This window comes from Tamandua tetradactyla, chromosome 24, assembly GCF_023851605.1.
Source record: "Tamandua tetradactyla isolate mTamTet1 chromosome 24, mTamTet1.pri, whole genome shotgun sequence".
NCBI classification, from domain to species: Eukaryota; Metazoa; Chordata; class Mammalia; order Pilosa; family Myrmecophagidae; genus Tamandua; species Tamandua tetradactyla.
In genome coordinates this window covers 55,204,818-55,221,251 of record NC_135350.1, presented here as the reverse complement: position 1 = coordinate 55,221,251, position 16,434 = coordinate 55,204,818, and the positions used below count along the sequence as shown (strand labels likewise).

Genomic DNA, 16,434 nt, shown 5'->3' with positions numbered 1-16,434 from the left:
AATGAATGATGTTTGATTTAATTGGCTGCTGCTTAAAGGAGAGACTCAACGTAACACAGCCCAAGCAGCTCAGCATACCTCATCTCAGCACTCGCAGCTCAGCCCAAGCCTTTGGAGATGCAGAAAGGAATTACCCCAGGGAAAGTTGTTGGAATCCAGAGGCCTGGAGAGAAGGCCAGCAGAGATCACCCTGTGCCTTCCCACGTAAGAAAGACCCTCAGCTGAAAATTAGCTGCCTTTCCTCTGAAGAACTATACGTCAACTAAATAAATCCCCTTTTATTGAAAGCCAATCCATCTCTGGTGTGTAGCATTCCAGCAGCTAGCAAAGTAGAACACCAGTTTTTGCTGTTCTTATTTTTATTAACTGTGTAGCACTTGCAAGTTACCTAGGAGGCAGAGAGGAAGATGCTGTCTTACAGCCATATTCTTAACAGGACCTCCTTCCTTGACTGCTCTACATCACTGCCCTTCACTCATTTCTCTTGGCTTACACTTTAAGAATTGGCATTTCTTAGTTTGCTAAACTGTCTTATTCATCCATTACTTCACTAAGGCATGTATTAAAGGTTCAGTATTGGTTTGCTAAAGCTGCTGGAATGCAATATACCAGAAATGGAATGGCTTTTAAAGAGGGAACTTATTAAGTTGCAAGTTTGCAGTTCTAGGGCGATAAAAATGTCTAACAAGCATCCGCGAGAATGATATCTTGACTCAAGGAAGGCCAATGGGTTCAAAACACCTCTGTCAGCTGGGAAAGCACATGGCTGGTATCTGCTGGTCCTTAGGTTTCTCATTTCAAACATCTTCCCTGGGGGTGTTTTCTTTCAGCATCTCCAGACATCTGTTGTCTCATGTTGGCTCTGTTGGTTCTGAAAGTTTTCCAAAAATGATTCCTTCTTAAAGGGTTCCAGTAAGTGACCTGCCTTGAACAGGTAGTTCAAATCTCCATGGAAACAACTTAATCACAAAGATCCCACCTAACAATATTGATTAGAATTAAAGAACATGGCTTTTCTGGAGTACACAACTGTTTCAAACCAACAGAGGTTCCTTTTATGTCCTAGTCCTCTCAATTTCCTAAACATATAATTTCAAAGTTGGCCCATTTTTTCCTGCTATTCTTTTAGCTTGGAATGGTTTTTTCTTACTTCTGTAATTAGTATATTCTTGCCAATACTTTAAGACCTAAAAAAATATATATTGCCTCTTTTGGAACCCCTTCTTGATACCTCATCCAGGCAGAAGTAATCTCTCACCTGTGCTCCCACAGTATTTTATCCAATTTTTGGTGCACTTATTTTCTTATTCTAAGTATTTATGTATCTGTCCTATTATCAAACCAATGAGTTCCTCAGGAATAGACATCTCATCTTTGTATCCCCTACTCCCGTGTATTAACCAGTCAAAGAATTTTCATCTACTGGTTTCAAATCATTAGAGCTTTCTTATGATGATCAGCATTTAGCCTTATTTGGCTTCATTTGATTTTTCACTTGTTCAATTGAAGGGTACAATATTTTGGGTTTTCTGTATTTTTTTATCTAGCTTTTGCTCTCAAAGTGGTTTAATCACTTCAAAGCAGCTCTTCTATAGTAACTACACAGTAGTTCAAAAATTTGAAAAGCCTCAATAATCATTAATGGAAGTTCTTTTGCATTACAGGTGATGCAACTGTGACAATAACTCATAGATATACTCCCAAAGAACAATTGAAGATCCATACTCAGCTGGCAGATATTATCATAGTAGCTGCAGGTAAGTCACTTAAAAATAAGTGGCTTTTATTTGGTTGAATGTCATCAGCAGGGTATTTCCTGTCCTAATTGCTTACAGATTTGAAAGAACAGATAGCTTCTTGGGTGAGTTGGGTGTGTATCTGACTAACTTCTATCAACTAGATTCTGTCTCTTGGCAATCATCATATTGGTCCATCATGCCTATGTTACCATTTGCCAATTCATTGTGGAAAATTCAGAGAGCTTTTGACGTGACAGAATAAGATAATTACTTTAACAAAGTTAACTAAGTAACATTTATGGAAAGAGGCCAATGTGGGTCAATAATTTATTGTGGCTGTAGAAGAAAAAAATGAAACAAGTGTACCCTTAAGTTACATTAAAACATATAGTGTCCAGGTAAAGGGAAGAGATAGATTTATCCAGGGCTGAAGAATCATGTTCTGGAATCTACACTCTAAGGGAAAAGTTGATGGACTGGATGATGTCCAAAGGAGAACATATAGTATGATAACATTTCCAAAAATTTTGACACGTGAGCTGCGGCTTAATGAACTGAGGAAGTCTGGGATGAAAGAAAGAAAGTATGACTTGAAGGTGTGGCAGATTTTTTTTTTAACATGAGGAAAAAAAATACTTTTCTAATAATCAAAGCTGCCTGAAAATGACCAGTTCTTGTGATGCTGAGTTCCTTATCCTTGCAGTGAATGGGGAAATGACAGATAAGAACTTAGAATGCTATGGAGCATTATTTGCCAATCTTTAACTCTTGCCCCCTTTGAATGAAAAGAAAATCTCATGCTGTCTTTTAAAATTATTAAAATATTTTTATAAATTATATATCTTGTCTAAAACACATGCAAAGACTTATGTTGTAAACACATGCAAAGACTTGTGTTTTAGAATATTTTTTTGAATCTGTGTTCCATGGGGATGGTGTTACGTTCCTTTTTTTACTCTTTACCATTTAGGATCATTATAGAACATTTTTCATATATTGAGTGGAGGATTGGGATTTTAATGTTTCCTCCAATTCTTAGTTTCTGTTAATCTGTATTTTGATGCATGAAAGAAAAATTAAATTTATTTGTGTTGCTCTGCAGGATAAGTTAGCAATAAAGTTATTTTGGAACATGGTAAGGGCAGGAGGGTAGAGAGGTTGTGGGTGGATAATTCACTTACAGATTTTTGAGAGTTTATTATTAATTCTGATTTTAACCAGAAGGGATTATTTTGAGGTAGTAAATTTATTCATTTATTCATTCATTCAATAGCACTGGACTCTTACTATGCATCAGAAGAAACTTAACAGTGAATAAAAATGACAAAATCCCAGTTCTTATAGACCTTATAATTTAGTGGGAGAGGTAGCAAATAAACAGACAACACAATATGTCAGTTATTGATAAGTGTCATAATGAAAAATAAAGTTGGGTGAGGCGGTAAGAGGTTGCATGTGGTGTTTTTTTAGATAGGCTGGTCGGCAGAGTTCTTTCTGAGGAGGTGACCTTTTGAGTAAAATCATTTTTCTGACCATTCTGCATTTTCCCAGCACATCCGAACTCTGCCTTTCCCTGCCCTGCTCTGCCTCAGGGATGATGACCACGCAAGGTTTGGCATCAGCCGAAGGGAAGAGGGAGAGGGAGGGGAAGGTCAGGTCAGCGTCAGCGTTTCTTCTCCGTTTCTCCTTCTGCCTCCTTTCTGTGCCCGTGTCTGTGTGTCTTGGTTTCTGCTGTGGGCCTTTCCTCCATGGCACTGGCTCTCACTGGGCTGTAATAACACTATTTCCTCCTCTGCCCTCTCAGACTTAGGGACGGTTCAAGCTTTCTGCTGTGGCTGACCTCTAAATGCCTCAACATCCCATGTTCCTCTGCAAAAAAAAGAAATCCCTTCACTAACATCTCTTCACTTGATGCATCTGAGGTGAATTTTGCTTCCTGTCAGGACCTTGACTGATAAAAACCTGTATAAAGTGATGAATAAACCAAGGCAATATCTCCGAAGAGGAGCTTTCCAGGTAGTGGGAAGAGCAACTACAAACGTCCATAGGGAGAAGCATGCCTACTGTGTTCCAGGACATGGGTATTTGAGAGTGTGTTATAGTGTTCCAATTTGAATTAAATATATGTTATGGGAGACTGGGAGGAAATGATGTGGGAAAGGTAGCCAGAGCTGGCTCACGTATGGCTTTGGAGGCTATGGTGAGGGCTTTAGGATAAGCCAGGGATGGCGAGAGCAGGAAATTGACATGGTCAATGTTTCCAAAAGATCACTGGGGCTGTGTCAAGAATTGACCCTAGAGGGGAAAGAGTGGAAACAGAACAGTTATTGTACATTCATTTGGTGAATGTACATTGTACCTATTGTAGGTTTTTCCATCATTTTTTATATTCAAGCCTATAAAATAGTCCTACCCTTTATATTTGCCTTTCTTCATACCGCATATTATTTCTGTTTCAGAGACAACTGCCTCTTCTTGCTTCATCTAAGGCTTGAATCAAACCTTCATTTTGCTTACCAATTAGATGCTATTGGTAATTTTTAGACTTTAAGCCTTGATTCCTGAATATTTACAAACTAGAAAGGGAAAGTATAAGTTCCAGAAGCCATTAAGTTTGATTAAGGGAATAAAGATAGTTCAAATTAGTTTCAACCAAATTTAATTCAATTCCATATTATTATATAGGCCCTCTTTTGGAAACTTGAATAAATTGAGATGAATTCAGCAATAGTGACTTGTCTCCTCATAGAGTAAAAATAGAAATATTCCCTTTTCCAGAAGTCATCAGTAAGTGAGAACAGTTTTGCTGAGAAATTATGTTCAGATGATATCAAATGGAAATTTTTGATCTGGATTGAAAAAATAAGATAGATGCCCATAGAAACAATAAACTTTTCAAGCCACAGATCAACACGAAGTAAACTACTGATATAGTAGTTTACTGACACATTCACGGGAGACAAATATTGACTTCTTTTTAAAAACACTTGGATTCACAAACAAGACTTAGGTTTTGGTGAATAAAGAGGGATTTGCATGGCCATTCTTGTCCATATCTAACTTTAGACAGATGGAATTTGCTTATTTTTTAAAAGTGCTACAGGATGTTAAGCATGTTAAGAACTTACAAAGAACATTTCACAGTTGCCTTTAGTTTGCATTTGCCAATTATAGTATTGAATGAATAATTTCTTTTCCTGGAGCAAGTTCCCTCAGTATATATCCATGATCATGTTCTGTTTACTTACTGAAATGGCAGATGAGCATGAGAATCCTCTTGTAAGAACCACAGACATTCTTTAATGACTGAATCAAACTTTACGTCACAAATTGTTATGCCACCTTATCCTTGAGTTTTCTCCTGTGGATTCACTGTGTCCTTCTTTGTAATGGCCTAAATCACATTGAGTACAGGTGTTAAAAACAAACAAACAAAAAACAGGAAAGAAAAAGAAAAAGGAAAAGAAGGATTACGCCTACATAAAGTTAAAGTGGGAACCAGGAAGTACTAAGGCCCTTAGGTGGGACAGACTGACTGCAGTAACCCCACCCAAGGTTCCTTTTCACCACCAGAGGGCACCGCTGAGGTAAGCGGCAGTTTAGACCGGGCCAAATTGGCCACACACCTTCCTAATCCTGGCCTGAAGACATTTGTAGAGAAATCAGAGGGAACTGGTCCTGTTGCTTACTTTTTAGTCCAGCTCAGAAACCTCTGACTGTGCTTAATGCTGGAAGACAGCCCTGTATATAGCACTGCAGATGTCCTGAAGAATGGAATATTGAGAAAACAATTGAGAGCGTTACAAGAAATAACTAAACATTGCTACGTTTCATGAAAAAAAATTGAGAACTTTATAAGAAATAACTAAAGATTGCTGCATTTCCACTTTTCTTCAATAATCACCTGGGAAGTTAGTGATTAAAAAAACATATTGATAAATTACAATTAAATTATAGAGAAAGCATGGGTTAACATAAAAAAGAAATTCCATGTGACCGGACGATAGGGATAAAGTATTACTAAAATGATCACATCATGCATTATGTGTGGGAAATAAGCATTTTCAATTCACAGTGAGTATTAAAGAAAGAGATAGTGATCTAGTGGCCCTGGCAGCTGGAACAGGGAATGCTGGATCCCTGTCATAACTAGGATGTCAGCATAGAAGGAAACAGTCCCATCGAGGAGAAATCAGGAAGACTGGAAGGAGGAGGAGCACATGATGTATCGGAAATACTGATAATGTCTGAGAGATGACAGTGAAGAATGTGGTGAATGAAGTCTGAATATATAAGAAGAAACTTTACATAAATCTCCTGAAGATTATGGAGCCTGAATAAAATTGGTTTATATTAATACTAATCTCACCCCAAATTCCTATAGTACTAATCTTCTCAGTTTAACTATGTACCACTTACCTTTAAACATCAAAAATGGGATTTAGCACAATCTAGAAGCCCAAATCTGAAAAATCAGACCCAAACTATGCAATTACAAGTAAGAGGCTTCAAACTTCTTACTCAGATTCACTGAGACAATTAATCTGTTTCTATTGTACCTTAATTTACCACATTTATAGCACTTAGCACCTGTTTATCTTACTAGTCTGTCATTTTACTAGTCTACAGCAGGGACTGAGACTGTTGTTTTTTTAGCTTGCTACCCATGTGCATAGAGTGATACCATAAAGGTGAAATATTCATTCATTAAAGAGTAGTTCAGATCACTAAGTGGATGAAGGGAGTGATTTGAGTATAAATATTAAGAGTAAGAAATGATGAAATGTATTAAGAAAGAGTAAAGAGGAAGAAAGAGAATACTTTAAGGGCAGCCTAAACTGGCTTTGTATAAGACTAATGATAAAGAAAGGAAAGGTAGCCAGGATAGGGCACCATTCTAAGAATAGTTAGAACATCCTTAGGCTCTTTCATAATTCTTGCTTCAGGGAAATCAGGAGAAATCCTAAGGTCGTAAATGTTCTAGTCATTTTCATTTCCCAGGCAGAGGAGGCAAGTTATTTTCCAGACATAGTCTACAGGACCCTCCACCCATCTGGGTAAACTCCGTGGAACTCACTTCATTCAGAAGATGAGGCCCTGAGTCAAGACCGCTTGCATGCTGACCTCTGGATACAGAGTGCTCAGTGGTGAAAGTTGGCATTTTGTCCATTAAGCCAACCCCTCTGGCGTGATGAATGAACCTTCATATTTGTAATTCTAGCGTCTCTCTATTGCAACACTTTTAATGATAGACACTGTAATATAAAACAAGATAAATGAGCAATTCAATGGAGTAATTTGGAATATTCATTCTTACTCGTCATGAAATGTTAAGTGACCAACCAATTTCCTTTCACCACTTTCCCATCCAATTATCAAATTCTGTATATACTCACATGAAACATCATCTTATGTTCTCAGTAGGGTTTTTCCTTTAGTAAATTTCCTCCTCCTGGGAACAGTGTTACTAATTATCAGGATTCCAGGAGACTGAGACGTTCCAAGGGGTGGGACATGAAAGTAGCCTATTCCATAGAGTTCACGAGACTTGGGAGTTGCTCACGCATAGCCTGGGCACGTCCTGTATCTCATGGCTTCACTAATGCTATTGCTCTTCTATGTCCTGCTGTCTTTCTCCAGCTTTTTCCCTTTGGTGAGCCTCTGCTTCTCCATTTAGAGTTTCTTCCCTCCTTCCTAAGTGTGTCATTTTTCTCAGCTGTGTCTATTATTTTCAGCAGTTAGGGTAGTATAAAAAAGAGGCCCTGGAGTAAGAATCATTGGATTTAAATCCCAACTCTGCCACGTACTGTGTGTCCTTGGAGCTCAGACGTTCATCCACCTCAGTCTTTCTCTCTTTCGCTGCCCTCCCTCCCCGCCTGTTCCTCCCGGTATCATCCATCCCTAGGTCATAAGTTACCAAGTGGGCAGAGCTTCCCTGATGGCCACCAGATGGTCTCATCAATGTATCGCAAGGCAGTTCAGGGTAGAGACTTGGCTAATTAATTTTTTCTCCTACTCCTAATGCAAAAACCTGGGCAACATGGACAATAGAGAGCAAAATAACCCATTATCTTAATCAAAGAGAATGAGTATTAACAGTTTGATGTATGGCCTATAAATTGTTTTATATTTATTTTTAAGACCAAATGTTTACACAGTTCTTTTACCCTGTGCGCCATATGTGTCCTACAGCTTCCTACAGCTCTACATTGTGTAGATTTTTCCTCATAAAGAGCGTTTTCTAAAACATGATTTCTGACTGTGTAGTGTTCTATAGTATAAATATACTATAATTTATTTATTGAATGTTGGACATTTAGATGGCTTCCGGTTTTTTACTATTGTACATAATACAGTAAACAACTGTGAGCCTTTTGTAAATACCTAAGATTATTTGCATGAGGTTCCTATACTATTTATTACCTTGGTCTTGAGTTCTTTATTTTCTTGAGAATGGCTATTTATATTTACAAAACCAAAATTAACATTCAAGCCTTTGTTATAACATTTGTATTATACTACTATACTTTGTAGGTATACTACAAAGCTTTAGGAACGTGTGTGAGAAAAAGGCAATCTATGGTATAAACGATAATGACTAGACTAAGAGGCAGGGTGTTGTAATGGAGGAAGCATGGTCTTTAAAGTAAGGAGGATCTGGTTTAAATTTCAATTTTAACCTTGAAATCACACCTAACTCTGAGCATCATTTTCAACTATTGTAAAATGTGAATAGAAATGCTAGTATTACAGATTGATACAAGAATTAAGTGCCAAGTACATAATTCATACTGAATGGATATGATTTTCCATCCTTCTGGTCTAGCATTGTATTGTGATTAATATTATGTTGCATATATGGAAAGAAAGATTGACAAAGAGAGATTGAGAGAGAGAGGGAGAGAGATGCCCCTCGAGGATAGAATCATGCTCTACTGATTCTGAAGATTAGGTGATTGATCTGGGTCCACACTCACAGAATAAACAGAAAGTCACTGAGCAGAATAAAAAGGGAGGGGACGTTTAGCAGCTAAGATCAGTAAAAACAGTATGCATCTATCAAATAAAATGTTAGAATGGCAGGTACCTGTCTGTAATGAAGTTGAATATTAAGAAGAGGCCACCTCTCTCTCTCTCAGCCAACACGGCAAGCAAACTCACCGCCCTCCCCACTTCTACATGGGACATGACTCCCAGGGATGTAAATCTCCGTGGCAATGTGGGACAGAAATCCTAGGATGAGCTAGGACTTGGAATCAGGGGATTGAGAAAACTTTCTCTATTGAAAGGGGGAAGAGAGAAATGAGACAAAATAAAGTGTCAGTGGCTGAGAGATTTCAGAGTTGAGACATTATCCTGGAGGTTATTCTTATACATTATATAGCTATCTCCTTTTTAGTTTATGGTGTATTAGAAGGGCTAGAGGGAAGTATTTGAATCTGTAGAGCTGTGTTCAGGTAGCCATGTTTCTTGAAGATGATTGTATAAGGATATAACTTTTGCAATGTGATTGTGTGACTGTGAAAACCTTGTGTCTGGTGCCCTTTTTACCTACAGTATGGAAAAATGAGTAAAAAATATGGATAAGAAATAAACAAATAATAGGGGGAACAAAGGTTAAAATAAATTGAGTAGATTGAAATACAAGTGGTCAATGAGAGAGAGGGGTAAGGGGATGGCATGTAAGAGTTTTTTCTCTGTTATTTCTTTTGCTGGATAAATGCAAATGTTCAAAAAAATGTTCATGGTGATGAATACACAACTATATGATGATATTGTGAGCCATTGATTGTAACCATATCAAAAATGTTTGTATGTCAAGAATGTCTGTGTGTTATTTGTTGTTTACAATAAAAATATTTTTTAATAAAAAAAAAGAAGGGGCCAGATAGCATAGTAATAGACTAAGATATCTGTTCTTTTCCCTGCAAGTAATGGGCAACCTTTAAATGGTTTTAAGTATTGGAAGAACATGGTCATATTTATATTTTAGAGGTATCTCTCTAGTTGCTCATGAGGAAAGATGAGACTGAAAGTGGCATTGATGGGGATCTAAACTAATACAGAAGTAGCTGAACATGAGAAAGAGGAGAAGAAAGTAGACTAGAAAAACTGACTGGCTTTGAGTCCTGAGTAGATGATATGAAGATTAACAAGTAGGGGACTGTACAAAGGAAGCAAGGTTTAGGAAGGGTAGATGAAGAGTGGGTAAGAGGAGATAATGAATTCAGTTTGAGCTTGAGTTTGAGGTAGATATGGAATACTCACATGGAAAAGTGTAGTAGAGATTGATATTTGTAAATTTGGAGTTTAGGAAAAAACTGTTCTGGATTGACAGGTTTGGAAGTCATTAGCATCAGTAGGATGGACACTAAGGCATGGATAACACCATCTAAATTGAGTTTATATTATGTGAAGAAAAGACGACATGGATTGAGCAATCCTGTTCTGGCGTGTCTGATACACGTTGGTTGACGTGAGATCCAAAACATTGCCTTCTTGCCTCTGCAGTACCAGTGCTAATGAAAGGTTGCCTATTCTTGCTGCAGCATTCACTTTGGTTGTGTAAGAAAAAAAATGATATTTTTCTAAATCTTTGCTGCTTCATACTTGCTGCCTTGCAGCCCTACCTTTAATCATCTTTGAAAACATTGTTAGAATAATGTAAGAAAATGTCTTTGAATGAGCCAAAGTAAACTGCGTTGTAGAGGCAAATTCATTGAAAATTGAGTTAATTTTATAAACATTGACCCTTTATAAGCATAGGCTTAAGCTTCATCAATAAATGTTTCTCAAGCTTATAATTCTTCATGCTAGCATTTCTGGTCTGTTCACAGTAGATTTGTCATGACCATCATATACTTTACCTTAACCTCATTTGATTCCTATTATGTGGCTAAGCCTGTAAACAATTTTCAAGCTTTAATTCTCACAGCCTATTGTATCTTTATAGTATTTTTCCATCAGCAAGAGCCTGATTTAAGAAACCATCTATTTCTCATACCTGTTAACTCTAATCCCTTAAAAACAAGAAGATTTTTTTCTCAATCCTTTATGATCTGCTTATCTAATTTCTGAAACTGGGTTGCCTAAATTTTGCTTGAAATGTCTATTGACTTACTCTTTAAAAACTACAACTTGAGAACAATAATGTTACATGTTTTGGATCCATTTTCCTCCATTGTTTTTCCTGGTCATCCAGTCTATTCTCTATTTGTTCTGCCACGCTTGGGCTGTCCATTCAATTTTCCTGAAGCTCCGGTCAAGCCAGTTTAAGACATGTCAGGTCTTCATGCTGGTTGGGATTGAAAGTCCTAGCTGCTTCTGGCAGCAAATGATGTCTCTATGTTAAAAACAAGGTAAGTTCTAGTGCATCTAATCTATAGCTAATAAATATGTAGTGTCTAAAACACATTATATATTTTTTCTGGTATGTGAGTAGACTATTGAAAAGCTACTCTTAGTATATGTCCTTGAAGATTACTGCTCACTTCAACAAATGATTCTGTAAATATTGTCTGGACTACACTGAACAAGGGACTTTAGGCATTTTTCCTACCCTAACTTCAATGAACCTAGCTCCTTCTAGATTTGTTAGTTTTTAATTGACCTTATTTTAAATTTAGGCTTTACCAAGTCTTAATTTATAGCTGTAAAATGTCTGTTTAATAAAATAAATATAAGGCATGAAATGTACCTCAATATTGTGCTAAATGTAAATACATCAGGCTATCATGGGATGACACTGTATGTCTTTATTTAAAATAGGAAAGTGTTCACTCAAAGATCTTATTGTGAATTTGGAAGTGCAACAAAATAGAGCAGGAGAATGGTATTTAGATGTGATATGTAATGAGTAGGGACAAACATGAATTACAGAGTGTCAGCATTGAAGGTGACCATGACACTCACTATATTGTGGCATTTGCAGCAACTAGAACAATGCCTTATTTATCCTTTTTATCTTTGTATTTCTTGAACCTAGTGATGACCTTGCACTCAGGACCTGAAAACTCCTTGTTGAATGAACAAACCTCCTTCTTTAGAACTCGGGAGCTTCTCTGGGTTTAAGTTTTTCCCTAAAAGTTAAGGAGGACATTAATAGGGGCAGATAATTTCTTCAGGACCCACCCAGGCTCAGATTCTCCCCGATACCTTGTTTGGGGCTGTTCCATTTCATGAAGGCTTAATAAGGCATTGCATCAACACCATTGACACAGAGCTTGCACCTGCAGAGTTCAAAGGTAAAGTAGGGAGGAGGCAGAGAAACAACTAAGAAATGATGACTGTCTTCAATGAAGAAATTAGAAAATACTATTGTTTTACTTTCTTGTGTGGGTAGGAATATGAGTCCTTCTCAGGTGAAGTCATCATTCCTGCTGTATGTTCAGAGTGGATGTCTCTTCCAGACATGTGTTGACTGGCAGAAAATGAAGTTATTTCATTAGATCTATAGTTAGCCATTATTAGCGTATCTTTGCAATAGCATCCATTCTTCTCATTAAAATCCAGGGAAAATGAAAATTTTTTAAGATGCAGGGATCAAATGTCACACATCAACATTTCTGCAATAATCTGTACAGATGCTTTTGGAATGAGCAGTGGAGGATCTGACTGTGCTTTAGGTGTGGTTTGGTTCTGAAGGGAGCAATGAGAAGGTAGAAACCACTATGTCGGCACATGTCTGTTGTGCCTCCTGAGTCAACTTCTATGAAACTTCTTTGCTTTTACCAATTTATGTTGTCAGAGAAGGCTCTGTACCTTATCTTTCACTAAAGTGAATTTTCTCCAAATTTATTTCAAATTTGATTACTTAACAATTACTTATTTTAGAATGATTTACCTTAGTTACAAAACCTGAGGATTAATACGTACTATGCACAAATGTGGACTTTATGATTGTGGTTAGAACAAATTTAAATAAGTCATAGTTAGGGCGGGCCATGGTGGCTCAGTGGCAAAGTTCTCACCTGCCATGTCAGAGACCTGGGTACAATTCCCTGCCCATGCAAAAAAAAAAAAAAAGAAAGTAAATAAGTCATAGGTACAGATTGCAGACAGCTCATTCCTAGTATCTTACTAATAGGTACCCTTCAAATCAAGGTAATAATTATTGTCAGGGCTCAGATATTACCTTGTAAAAAAAGGCAGGTGCATTTATTTCTATTGCATTTCCATTGTGTATACTTCATAATTGAAACTCACATTTATTTTAAGCATAAACAGGAAGATACCTTGTGTTCTAGTTTGCTAGCTGCCAGAATGCAACACACCAGAGATGGATTGGCTTTTAATAAAAGGGGATTTATTTTGTTGGTTCTTCAGAGGAAAGGCAGCTAACTTTCCACTGAGGTTCTTTCTTACGTGGAAGGCACAGGATGGTCTCTGCTGGTCTTCTCTCCAAGCCCTGGGTTCCAACAACCTTCCCCGGGGTGACTTCTTTCTGCATCTCCAAAGGCCTGGGCTGAGCTGCTAGTTCTGAGATGAATGCCCAGCTGCTAGGCTGTGCTACATTGCGTTCTCTCATTTAAGCACCAGCCAATTAAGTCAAATGTCACTCACTGAAGCAGAAACGCCTCCTAGCCGACTGCAGATGTTAATTAGCAACAGATGAGGTTCATGTACCATTGGCTTGTGTCCGCAGCGACAGAACTAGGTATGCTCACCTGGCCAAGTTGACAACTGAATCTAACAAACACACCTTGTCTCTGTAAAATACACATGCATGCACATACACCAAAGGACGCATCACAATATACATAATATACATTCTTCTTAGGATAGTTTTAGGAATGTTTTCTATTCCTAAAATAAAGGGGCACGCCATGTGAATGAAGATCCCTCTGTGTGTATTAAGAATAGCATAAGTTCTTTTAGGTCTTTAAGGCATTATCTCCAGATTTACTGCATTTGAATTAAAAAAGAAGCAATTTTAAGGGGTGGGCAGCAAACAGATTTTAAAATAATCTTTGAAGATTATTTCAATAATCTTCAAATAGAGAGTTCAGTTTAGGCTTTTAAAAAATCATTTGCTTTATTGAAGTTGCAGCATTCACAACATTTCTTTTGCATTTACAAGCATAGCCTGCCATATGGGTGTGACCCTTTCAGAATGGTTGATAATCAGGAAGAGTGTACTGGCATTCTACAGGAACTATTCAGCTGTTGAAAGGGCTGAAATTATGCTTTCATCTCCATACCTAGTTGCCATAGGTCCATATTAATTTATACCAAAATATTTATTCAACTGAAATAACTTCAGTTCCTGGGACATTTCTTTTTTTAAAATGTTTTTATTGACAGATCTTCACACACATACAGTCCACACATGGTGTACAATCAGTGGCTCACAACATCATCACATAGTTGTGTATTCATCACCATGATCATGTTTTAAAAAATTTGCATCATTCCAGAAAAAGAAATAAAAAGAAAAAATCTCATACATACCATACTACTTACCCCTCCCTCTCATTGACCATTAGTATGTCCACCTACCCAATTTATTTTACCCCTTATCCTTCTATTATTTACTTATTTTTATTCATATTTTTATACTCATCTGTCCAGACTACAGATAAAAGGAGCATTAGACACAAAGTTTTCACAATCACACAGTCACATTGTAAAAGCTGTATTGTTTTATATTTGTCTTCAAGAATCAAGGCTATTGGAACACAGCTCAGCAGTTTCAGGTACTTCATTCCAGTCACTCCAATACACCATAAACTGAAAAAGGATGTCTATATAATGCATAAGAATAATCTCCAGGATAACCTCTCAACTGTTTGAAATCTCTCAGGCACTGACACTTTATTTTCTCTCTTCCCCCTTTTGGTCAAGAAGGTTTTCTCAATCCCTTGATGCCAGGTCCCGGCTCATCCCTAGAGTTCTGTCCCTCACTGCCAAGGAGATTTATACTCCTGGGAATCAGGTCCCCTGTAGGGAGGAGGGCAGTCAGTTCATCTGAGGCTTAGAGGGAGAGGTCACATCTAAGCAACAGAAATGGTTCTCTGGGGATGACTCTAAGGCCTAGTTCTAAGTAGTCTTAGCCTATCTTTTGCAAGAATAAGTTTCATAGGGATGAACCCCAAGATTGAGGGCTTGGCCTATTGATTTGGTTGTCCCCACTGCTTGAAAGAATATCAGAAATTCTCCAAATCTGGAAGTTGAATATTTCCTCCTTTCTCCCCTGGCCCCTTGTAAATACTTCTTTATTACTTATTTGACTTTTTGATGACCAAATAATTTACAGAACATATCAGAAAATTGTTTACCTGCCATTTGAGACTCCATATCCACTAAATGTTTTCTTATCATGAAATATACTTCAGTTCTCTTTGGGAAAGCTGAAATGTAAACTCTGCATGGAAATTAGTTGGTGTGCTCCTAATCCTAGAATAACTGTGTAAATAAAAAGGTGTTAGTTAAGTTAAAGGTTTACTTAAGTAAATAGAAATAAAACCACATGTAATTAAATATTGGTAAATCTTCATGCAATTCAATATTCATATTATACTTAATCTTCAATTAGAAAAATAGGAAAGAAAAGGCAATTATCATTCATTGAATGCCCTTGTATACCAAGCATCATGCTCAGTGTTTTCATCTAATTAATTTTGTGTTTACAGCAAACCTAGGGCAAGGGATAGAAAGTCTTATTGTGTCTATTTTTGTAAATATGGAAAATAAGGCTCATCATTAGTAACAAAATTAATAATTGTCCAAGTGGAGATCTGCTTGCCTCCAAAGCCCAAGTTCTTTCCACTGACTCAGACTGCATGATTGTGAAGACCTAATGGCAAACCTGATTGCCTTACTAAGTAACTACTAGTTCCTGATGTTGGTGTGGTCAATATCATTCCATTTTCCTGCATACACAGTTACTCCAACCGTGGCTTGTCCTATTACAGCACACGGAGCAGAAGAACTAACATACATCCACATTTCCTACTGGTATGTGTGACTTGGAACTCCTGTTCACTTCTCCTTTCACTCCTGCCAGGCCAGGCTACCCCTGCCAGCTCATATAATCCTAAAACCTGCAAAGACACAGCTTTTTCACCTTCTTGTTCCTTATCTACAATTCTGTAATGCCAGCCAACCAGTTACATTAAAAGGCACAAATGAGAGAAACTGCTTGAATGATGGTCTCTTCCCTCTTGTGAGGTAGTTTCTCCTCACTACCAAGAGAGAGAAAAAAAAAAAACCAAAACCCAAATCAAAATCTTCTCTTATAAAGAAAACTTTAGACTAATTGATCAGAATTCTGGGGATTTACCTGTAACCTATAAGATGCGTAATAGATTCTTACTGAATTGTATTCAATTACTTTCTCATATTAACTCTTTTTCACCTTGTTGATGTATATCAGGGAAGAGCCTCTGTGTCTTTTTTTTTCCCATGGAACTCTTTTCCTTTTTGTCTCTCACCTTGTTCCATGAGTGTGCCTCTTTCCAAGTACTGGCATATCCACGTAGCCTAAAGTCTAATGTGATCTGCATTTTCCCTCCCTCCCTTCATTTATTCAACACATTTTAAGCCCTACTAGTGCTTGGACTACATCAAAACTTGCTTGGTTTCTGCCTTCTTGGACTTTATAATCTACTCTAAGCAGACATTAATCAAATAGCAACATACATTTACAGCATTTGAAAATTGTTGTGAAAGGAAAGTGCAAGGTGCTTTGGGTGCA

At 37.4% G+C, this 16,434-nt stretch overlaps 1 protein-coding gene across 4 annotated transcripts in view; it reads left to right on the top strand.

Moving 5' to 3' along the window:
* The window catches only part of MTHFD2L (methylenetetrahydrofolate dehydrogenase (NADP+ dependent) 2 like), a 154,776-nt gene that overhangs the window by 62,194 nt on the left and 76,148 nt on the right, over positions 1-16,434 (top strand). For all 4 annotated transcript variants that reach the window (XR_013168425.1, XM_077143172.1, XM_077143171.1 and 1 more), the window contains exon 5: positions 1,665-1,757. Coding sequence is in view for 3 of the 4 variants with exons in the window: in XM_077143172.1 (XP_076999287.1) it covers positions 1,665-1,757 (93 nt within the window). In the remaining variant the exon portion in view is untranslated. The remainder of the gene's footprint in view (positions 1-1,664; positions 1,758-16,434) is intronic.